This window comes from Eretmochelys imbricata, chromosome 1 (assembly GCF_965152235.1).
Source record: "Eretmochelys imbricata isolate rEreImb1 chromosome 1, rEreImb1.hap1, whole genome shotgun sequence".
NCBI classification, from domain to species: Eukaryota; Metazoa; Chordata; order Testudines; family Cheloniidae; genus Eretmochelys; species Eretmochelys imbricata.
Window position 1 is genome coordinate 234652082 of NC_135572.1, and position 10303 is coordinate 234662384.

General features: G+C 44.6%; 1 protein-coding gene across 1 annotated transcript; it reads right to left on the minus strand.

The window, feature by feature from the left end:
* Positions 1-1603: 1603 nt before the first annotated feature.
* Positions 1604-9628, minus strand: UPK3A (uroplakin 3A). The gene is made up of 6 exons (XM_077807445.1): positions 9574-9628; positions 8554-8709; positions 4997-5276; positions 4121-4203; positions 2716-2848; positions 1604-1706 (listed from the first exon to the last, which is right to left on the minus strand). Exons 1-6 carry the CDS (start codon positions 9626-9628, stop codon positions 1604-1606), a joined length of 810 nt encoding a protein of 269 aa, XP_077663571.1.
* Positions 9629-10303: the final 675 nt, after the last annotated feature.

Consider the following 10303-nt stretch of genomic DNA (forward strand, 5'->3'; position numbering starts at 1 on the left):
CTTGGGTAATTGTGCCAGTGATGTGTTTATTAGCCACCCATTCTACTGGTGGCTGCAAAAAGATTGATATTTGCTAAACCGAGACAGGCTTAAACTGACTTCATCACTAGTCTATGACAAATTTATTATGTCAGTGACAGCTATGTGAATGTTACGAATACTTAGTTGGGTACAGTAGGAGTTGCTTATGTACACAGAGTTTATGAGAAGGCTTCAAGCTAGAGACATATTCAGTGCAACTTGGGAAGGCTAGTGGGAGGAGAAACTCAATGGTAGTATAATTTTTCCACTTATACTGGTCAGTGGGACAGAATTGTAGTGAAGGAAAGAAATACATGACCAGCTCACTTCCAGCAGTATAAGGTGAGAATGCGCTGTTTAAACAGTTCATGTTACTATAGTAGGATTAGCAGCTGATGGAACCAGCCAAACCCCCCTCCACTGTCATGGTGTATGAAGTGTCAAGGATATCCCAGCTCTCAATAGTAGAGGCTACATATTCCATCACCCAGCTTTCATTAAAAGTGACTTTGTCTCTCAGGCAGCATGACTTCCAGCCACTATTTTAGTTGAGAACACTAATCCTGGAGAGAGATAGAAGCTCTCTGAATATTTACAGCCCAGATTTTCTAGGGAGTTGGACACTAAGAACTTCCATAAGAAGTAGGGTTGCCTAGCTCTACTAAGAGAGAAATGCTTTAGTGTTGTATACCAGTGCTAGTCCACAGTTATGTAGAACTAGAGACCTGAAGTCTGGCCATTGCAGGGAAGTGCCATTTAAAAAAAAATAAATTGTAAGGATGGTGGCAGGGGGGCTGTCCAGAGCTGAGAAAGTTGCTGATGCCCTATGCATCCATATCCCTCAGTTGTAGTTTCTAGCAGGTGGTTAGTTTGCCTCTACCCTTCTTTAAAAGAAATTTTGGTACTAAGAGCTTGATGTATCAGATCAGAGGCCAGCTGCTATCAAGCTTTTACTAAACTGCATACACTATTAAGTACTGTTCTCCATATAAAGCCTTTCCTTACCTACATCACATTCTCACATAGGTAAAAGCAGCTAAATAAGAATCAAAGGTTGAGCTCAGCTTTAGAACTTATTTAGCTTCTAACCTATAAACAAGGATAATTATGTACTAAAATTACCCTAGCCCCATGAACTTGAAAGTTGTGAGTATGTTACTCTAGCCCACACTAATACATTTGGTCATTTTCTCTCTCCTCCCACTAAGCCGGGCAGTCACTGAGGACTATGAACTGCATTCTAGAGTCGGAGCTCTCTACCACTCTTCATTTTTGGAAGTATGCAACCAAAAAATGGGTTAACTGTAGGATAGAAGTGCCATGAGCCTAATGACAAGATTACTTGGTGCCATAATCTGTGACTGCAGCCAAATGAAGATAGTGGTGCTATTCTCTGGGAGTTGAAAGAACACTGTATGTTTAGAACACCTGTGTCATTCACCTTCAGTTACTGAACTTGAGTATCTAATCAACGTGACCTATTCAGAGTTCAGTAGAAAAGGGCAATTCTTTAATATTAGTACATTTGTAGGTGTTCAGTTGACGTTCAGCCATGGTAATGGACTCTTCTTTCCCTCAAGACTCACTGGTTCACTCCCTCAGAGCTGCCCTGAGATCTTGGTACACCCTGCTGGGTAGTCAGAGACTCGTGTGTGGTCTCTGTGGATGCCTCTCCTGCTGCCCTGCTTGAAGAGAAAGAGCTTTTAATTCTGATGGAGGTTTCTTAAGCTATAGGCCAGTCACACAACTGATTTGAAAAAATTAAAGCAACACTTATCACCAAGCTTCATAAAAACCTACCCATCTTTTTTTAGATGGTTGTTTCTCTTCAGTTATTTCATCTAGGACTTAATCCTATACTGTTTAGTCCAAAAGTCAGGCAGGATTCATGGCATGCAAGTACATGGCATGCAGGACTTTAAGACAGAAGTTCTAAGAATGAGATATCCCCCCTCCCCCCCCCATTGGAAGAACAGTTGCAATGTCAAGGTTTTTAAGCTACCCCCTATGTAAGTTAGAGTTACCTAAAGAGTTCATTCCCCTAAGCCTCACAGGGCCTAAGTTGATCCTTGATTACTAGTTTTCTCCCCTCTAATGAGTCTGACAGGAGTCTACTCAAATTTTTACTCATTGCAGAGTGACAGTTGTCATTAGCATCTCTTGGGAGGCAGGAAGATCCAATGCCCAAGTAACCATCCTTAGCAGGTGCAGCATTTGGTCTATATTCCAGGTCAGTAAGTCAACTCCCCAGCCTCCCTTTAGAACCTTGTACCCAGTTCAAGACACTGGAAGTTATTCCCATGTTCTCATAGCAAGACCACATTCAGACTGTAAGCAAGTGCAACTCCATGACTTATTGTGCTGCACCCACTTAAGTCAAGTGAGCACTAAGGCCAAGGTTCTAGTAAAACAGTGTGATTTAGTGTGTAGGAGGGACAGGTCACTAGCTTTCTTGGTCTGTTGTCATGACCCTACCTCTCAGGGGAAGATGCTGCTTTTAGGTGCAGACCAGAAGGTTGAGACACCTGTGCTCTTGATTTTAGTCTCCCTAACAACACTTGTTTATTACACTAGCTGAGAAGCTATAATTCCCAGCTTGAGACATTCATAATGAGGGGTCAGACCAATCATTTGATTGGTTAGATACTTGGTGGTGATTAGTTCTGCAGACTGTGAAGTGTAACGATAACTTACATGACAAAGAAGAATATGGAGGCAAGAAATCCAACAACTAGAAGGAACATAAGAGTGCTTAAGACTGATGTGATGACAATCATTCCTCCACTCCTTCGCCCAGGCCAGGTATCAATTGTTGAAGGCTGTTTTACTAGGAGAGGTGGGATGAAGAAAAAAATGACTGTACATATTTAGAGGTGCCAAGAGACCAGAAAGAGTGACTAAACAGCATAAACTAGGGAAGTTAATGGCTCAAGCCTTCCCCACCCCATAGTATCTGGTGTTACTTTTGAAGTCCATGTACTACTTTTCTTGGCATTTCAACATCCTTCATTTGAAATCTTGAAGTCTTTTACAGAATTAGTTTAAGCCTCAAAAATAGCCCTGGGTATATTTCCCTATATTACACTTTAAATAGAGGGATAGAGAGGTTAAGTGATTTATCTATCTAGTGACTGCAGCAGAGGCAGAAATAGAATCCAGACCTCAGCTCAAACCACTACACAAACAAAAAAAACCCGTCTGTCACAATTGGGCTTTTTGTCCTGAGGCTTTTTGTCCTGAGAGCATCAGGGGAGGAGTAGTATTCCAAAGTTACCTCCACCACTTAAGCTTTATTAAAGCTTTTTTGGTCAGAGGACTGGAATTTCTCTTTAGCCAGCATCTTGGCAGAAAATGACTAAATGTCCTAAAGCATATTGTGACAGGGTCGGGCCAGATGGCTATAGGAGAGTAATTTTTTTTTGTTGAAGCAAAAGATATATTAGCCCAGGCTCAATAGGTCCCTTTTCCCTGGGAAAGGTAACAGGGAAGGTTCCAGAATAATCAGGAACCTTCTGGAGACAATTAAGACAGGCTGATTAGAACACCTGCAGCCAATCAAGAAGCTGCTAGAATCAATTAAGGCAGGCTAATCAGAGCACCTGGGTTTTAAAAAGGAGCTCACTTCAATTTGTGGTGTGCATGTGAGGAGCTGGGAGCAAGAGGCACTAGGAGCTGAGAGTGAGAACGCGGACTGAGGAGTACAAGCATTATCAGACACCAGGAGGAAGGTCCTGTGGTGAGGATAAAGAAGGGGCTGGGAGGAGGCCAAGGGGAAGTAGCCCAGGGAGTTGTAGCTGTCACACAGCTGTTCCAGGAGGCACTCTAGACAGCTGCATTCCACAGGGCCCTGGGCTGGAACCCAGAGTAGAGGTCGGGCCCGGGTTCCCCCCCAAATCCTCCCAACTCCTGGTCAGACACGGGAGTCGTCGACTTGGACTATGGGTTCAGAAAAAACGGCCAAGCTGAGGGCTGCCGTGAAGCTCCAAGGCGAGCAAATCTGCCAATAAGTGCGAGACCCATCAAGGTAGAGCAGGAACTGTGTCACAATATTTATTTCTTCCCCAAGAGGGAGCAGTTGACCTTGGTATGAGGTACTTACCCCTACTGGTTTTCATTGGGTCAGACCAGAGAGTTTGGTCTTTCACAACACCTGCAACCACATCTACTAAGAGGTACTTAAACCTGGAAGCAGAGACAGGCAGGTTAATCATTCTAGCAAATGTTTTGACAATCTGGCACATAAACCAATCCAGTAGCTGCCAAAAAATGAAGACTATGTAACATCTTTGTTAGAGATACATATAAAAAGAGACAGGCAATCAGGGGTGGCTGGCTGGCTAGTCCAGAAGTTTTAGAGGGGCAACAGAGGAGAGTTAGTACAAAATCCTCCCCCACCTGTCACATTAAGTTTTTCAGTTTGTTCTTGTGTGCTTGTTAACTGTGCTAGGTGTTGACAATCTTCCAACAGTAGTGTCTCCTAGTTAAATTCAGTATGATCTACACTAAGTTTCTGGGATGGTGTCCAAAGACTGGGTGCTGCAGGGCTCCCCTGCTACAGGAAAGCATGGAAGAGACAGTCAGGTTACCAGCTGGTGTATTATACTAGAGCAGATGAGAATAAGAGCTCTGCAGGCACTGAGTCAGAGACATTCAATAGCTTCTACAAGAGCCAGTTAAGACAAGGATTAAGGATCTCACACTAACTTTGAGAAAGGTAGCCATTTAATTTAGTTTCAGCCCAGACACACCACTAGCCCTGAAGGGCTTAAGCAAGGGTGGGGCAGTGAAGGTTATCTTTGCGTTTGGCTCTACTCAGAGCCATCCTTAATGGAGCAGTGACGGCTCTGTTCCTGCAGTTGAAAGGAACAGTTTCACTATGATCAATTAGTGCAGCTTGCCAGTTAGTTTCATACCAAGTTAACCTTAGTGCCAAGTGCAAGGACACCCCTATCCAAAAGAAAATTGCGAACTATACCTGTATGTTGTATCCTCAGCAAGAGGTGGGTTACAGGCACCAGGGAAGTTTGGGTCATATAAACAAGTCACATCATCTCCCACTCTGAAGAGGTATTGTTTCAAGACATCTGAAACTTTTTTCAGATTTACAACATCAGCTAGCATGGGGGGTGATGCACAATTGGGCACATTAAACAATGCAGCCCTGTAAGGTCCAAGTTGTCCTCCGTTGGTGTCTTGGAAAGTGGTGTTGAGAGGTTTACTGCTATTGTCAATCACAGCTGAGCTTACAGTGCTTGCTGCAAGATAGATTGGATATTTCAGCATAACGTTTGTTACAAGTGCCCTTCCCATCCACCCACTCAACACTGAACCCTCAGCTTTGTCAAAAGGAAGTACCCGAACAGACCCACCATGTTCAATTTTAACTTTTAGGGGCCCAACAGACCCTTTCCTTTGCCCCAGCCCCCAACTTCCCTGCTACATCACTAACAGCAGCCACAGCAGAGGCCAGAAGAGATAGACCCAAGACCAGCACTGGTGGTGGGAGGAAAGCACTTTCTGTAGCACCTGTTCTCCTGTCCCACCAAGCCATGAATCAGTTTACTTTTAGAGGCCTTGTTTGCCTCCACCACAAGAGATGTAAGAAGCAACTGTGGTCCTATCTCCCCAATGGCTCCTGTAGCCATCTGACAAGACGGCCTTGGGAAAGAGGGAGTGCCTCTGTGGGCTGCTCCGCTTCAGAGTGGAGTAAGTTGTCAGGGTGTATTGCCCCCAGACAGCCTGAAAAGGGACAGCAGCGGACAGCTGAGGAAGCTTGGAAGGCTGGTTAATTAAACCAAGTCATCCCTCAAGTGACAAGCCAATAGTGGCTCCTGTAGGTGTCCTTCCCAGTGGGTGTTTGGGTCTGTGTGGCTACCCCAGCCTTCTGTGCTCCACTTCTGGGTGGGATGGGTGAATGCCTTGAAGCAAGAGGGCTGTAGGTATTTTCACTCACATACAGAGGCTCTGTATGTCCTTCCTAGCATTAGATCAAAGGACTCTCAGGAGGCACACAGAGGGCCAGCTGTCAACACTACAGCAATCAGGAAGGGGCAGGGACCAGCCCAACAAGCTCTGCTGCTGCACTCCCACAAACACACTTGTATTTGAGCCTCTGCCACTTTTAGTGGGTACAAATGCTCTCTCATTCCTGCCTCTGTAGGTGTCCCCCACCACAAGAACTGAGGAGCAGCCCCTACTGACAGCATAGTATGTGGGGATGGAACAGAATCCCTCCCCACCCCAGGGCCAAGCTTCTCCTTAGCAGGCATCTTTGGGAAACCCACTACTTCATCCTCTCCCCTCACCGTGCTGAGGCTGACACAAAATGCCGCTGCTCCTCTTCTCATGTCATGCAGCTGCTCTTCATAACTAGCCCCACCCCACACCCACTGGTGAATGTACCAAGGAGCAGGGGCAGGACTTATCCCTGCAGGAGGGAGAGGCAGCTGAGACAAACCCTCCCCCAAATATTTCAAATAGTGTAAGGCAATAGTCTGGCCTTTACTCACCCCAGCCCTCTCCTGCCCGCCAGGGACAGTCAGTACTGAGAGTGCAGCCACACTAAGGCCCAGCTTTAAGCATTTGGATATGTCGTAATGCATTTAAATTTGCCAACCAGTCCCCACCCCCACAAGTCACCATGAAGTAGTATTGTGGTAGTTCATGGGCAAGTTTCATCTACCCCATAATGTAATCCCAGAAAAAAAATTCACATGTCAGACATTAGTAATAATGTGGCACTAATCAAGCCTCACACCTATCAGGGTTACCTTCTCAAATATTCAGTAGAGGATCTCTGCACATTATCAAGGCAGAGTATGTTCCTCTGATGGCAGGGAATAAGCCAAGTACTCCCAGTCTAGACAATGTACACAGTGTTCTGAGGAAGTTAAATCCATGTCAGTAATGCTTCCCCTCACCGTATGGGGTACCTTAGCATGATGAAACATGCTGCTTTCCAAGGCAGAGACAAAACTTTAAAGAAATTGTCCCAGTTCAACAAGTAGCCAGGAAAGGTTTCCTCATTTCAATGGCTGAATGCAATTCCTCCAAGCAGAAGTTCTTCCTTTGTAGCTGTGCATGTGTTTTATTTATGGAGTGCACGCTATGGAATTTACTGTATGTAAAAGGGATAGAATAGTTTGAGAGGAGTTTCATAACAGATAGCTTTCAAGGTGGAATATTTTGAGACAAGCCACATGTCAGGAAAGTCTTTATAAAAAAAAAAACTTCTACAGGTAGAAGCCTGGAGCCATTATGAGACACAGTTGTGTTTTAGTACTAAGACATCCTATAATACCAGCACATTCACGGCTACCCAGGACAGTTGAGTCTGTTTCAGGAGTTCTCAAATATTCAGAGTTAAAGTTCTTTAGTAGAAAGGAAGCATCTCCACATCCATCCTTCCAGAATGCAGTAAGCCATGGGAGCCAGGGATATGCCTGCCAGCTAATTGAATTTCCTGGGCTATTAGTTTGTTACTGTCAGACTTACACAAGGTCTCATTTCCTGTGTCTGACTTAAGGAGAGAAAGAACCTTGTTACTGACACAGCTATAGTTGCTAAGCTGTTACATGGCTTAGCTGAGCCTACTATTTGTACTCAACATACATTCTTTGAAGGAAGAAAAGGAGTACTTGTGGCACTTAGAGACTAACAAATTTATTTGAGCATAAGCTTTTGTGAGCTACAGCTCACTTCATCGGATGGCTTATGCTCAAATAAATTTGTTAGTCTCTAAGATGCCACAAGTACTCCTTTTCTTTTTGTGAATACAGACTAACATGACTGCTACTTTGAGACCTATTCTTTGAAGGCTCATCCTTCTTCGCCTAGACTCGAGCCTCCTGATATTAACTTGGCTCTGCTGACGTCCACTTAGCACTCAAGTGTTGCTAAATTGACTGCCCCTACAGTTTGCATCCTTTAACAGCAAAGTTGGAAGAAGCAGCAATCCAAGCATCCTTTTTACTACCCTCACCAGGAAGTCACCTCATCTTTTCCCCTCATTAGAAAGTGTACTCATGTTTGAGCAGTCCAGTTAACTCACCTGATGCTGAGTTGATCAGAACAGACAAGGACCAGTCATGTACAACATTAGTAGTTAGAGCACCCATGACTAGTGGACAATAGTCAACATGCTTGGTTCTTGTCTATGCTGACCAGTCAGCCATAGGCAATATAATATCAGCCCACTTCATTGTTATGCTGAAGTGCTAGAACTAAAGTTTTTGTTAAGACCAGTCCTAGCAGAGAACAGGGAACAGACCATCTACTGGTATAGATCAGCAGGGCTCCATTAAAGCTAATAGAGGTATACCACTTTACACTCTCTGAGGAACTGGCTTTTGTTCTATATGTACTTTAGCCCTTGTTCTCTTTGCCCTGGCTTCCAATTACAAGTGGGCACTTGTCACACACACACTGCCACCAGAAGTGGAGGTCATCGAGTTTTAAAGAATTACATTATGTAGTTTCAAAGAGGGCAGGGGAGAGAAAGGAAAAAGAAAGGAAATAAAGCCAGATACTTACCAGAGTCAGCCATTGCATACAAGTAGACCATATAGGAGCTACCTGGAGACAGTGAATCATCAAACATACAGAAAGGTTTCTCTAGAGCAATTGTAGTAAGGGTAGGATTGTTTGTAGCAAGTTTGGGGTTTGCAATCTGAGGCCTCAAATTCTGAGCTAGAAGAAACAGGAAATAGAAGTGTAATATTTAATCAGTTTCCCCTCCTCCCTCAGACATAACTACAATGTTTAAATAATAAGACCCTTTCAAATAAAACATGGCTTTGGACCCTGTACTGGGAATACTTCTGAGTCATGCTCCATCCCTTTCACACCCCACTCTTCTTTCTGGAAAGAGAGCAAAGCCACAAGCAATACAGTCACTTCTTGCAACCTCTGGATACAGTTAGTGCTAGTAAGGAACTCATGGGAAGATCTATTATATCCTCCCTAGTGGGAATAGAGAACAATTTCAGCAAGCCCTGAGCAGAGGAACAGAAGAGGGTACATTCAGTCTCTAGGTCTCCTGAATTAGAAGGGGGAAAAAAGCAGTTTGAGATTAGAGCAATACTGAAAATATGGTCTTGAAATAGAGAAAAAAAAAAGCACACACACATGCAAGTAGGGATTAGTACTAGACTCTCCCACCTCACCCCATCCCCAAGTCTTCCAGGGTAGTATAAGCAACAACCCCTGCAAAAAGCTTTATACTCAAGGCTGAGTCTGGTGACGCTTCTCACTCTGCCCCCCTCCCCCAGTTTCCCTACTACTTCAAACACCAGACTAACTCAGAAGAAAGACAAGACTCAGTTTGCTTGGGACTGCTTTATCACTTGAAGCAAAGCAATTTAAATACAGATTTACAATCCCTGATCATCCCAGCTCTTCCCCCAAAACCCAGCGGATAGGGGGAAGACACCTAAAGCCTTTAAATTAAAAAAGGGGAAATAAAAACAGTTAATTGTTTGTGATCACAGACCAAAAAGTGAGAAGGACTTAAATCTCAGTGGGAAAGATTACAGGCAGACAGATACCACTTACCCACACACAGCTGCCCTAGCCAGCAAAGAGCTAGCACAACCCAATGGCCCTGCATGCTCAGGTACTGTAGAGAACCCCCCACAAAAACTATGCTAGAGAATAGCTGTTGCCCAAAATCGCTCTCCTAGCTCGTTGCTTTGTATCCTCTGCACTTAGACCGAACACACCTGAATCTCCTCACCTGCCAGTAAGTAACCTGCAGTGTTGTGCCCTAACTAACCGGACAGCCTCTCCCTCCAGCCAATCAGCAGCTAGCTTTCCACTCCCTCTCTCAGCCTATTTGCATGCCTTCCCCCCCCCAGCACACACAGGTGTACCCAGGCTGCCGGGGATAGAGACCTTGTCCCTGCCCAACAGGACTAGCTCACAAGGCTTGGAGAGAGACGCAGTCCATCTCCCACAGGTGCAGCTGCAAGGTGTTTCCATCATCCCTTTAAATGGCTTTGGTCCTGCCCTATTGTTTCCCTTTCACACCTGCTGGGAAAGGGAGCTGAGATCATTTGTTTGAGGGTGCGGGATTGAGGTAGGCCCAAGAAGAAGCCCAAATTGGGGGAAGAGGTGGGGAGGGACTGACTATCTGAATCCTGATTCTGATCTAATTTTTGAAATGGTCCCCTGTCTGAAGCCAAATTCAGAATTTATCTAGCCATGAATTTAGGAGTCAAAATCCAGCTCTGAATTTTGCTTCTTGGGCTTATCTTGTACAAAAAACACAATGGATCTGATTCCT

What these genes read in the sequence shown, in the direction of transcription:
- UPK3A (XM_077807445.1), bottom strand. Translation starts at nt 9,628, where the DNA reads ATGCAGGGCCATTGGGTTGTGCTAGCTCTTTGCTGGCTAGGGCAGCTG. An exon ending in GTATGCAATGGCTGACTCTG is followed by an intron (nt 5,277 to 8,553) that starts GTAAGTATCTGG and finishes TCTATCTTGCAG; the next exon opens with CAAGCACTGTAAGCTCAGCT. An exon ending in GCTGAGGATACAACATACAG is followed by an intron (nt 4,204 to 4,996) that starts GTATAGTTCGCA and finishes CTCTGCTTCCAG; the next exon opens with GTTTAAGTACCTCTTAGTAG.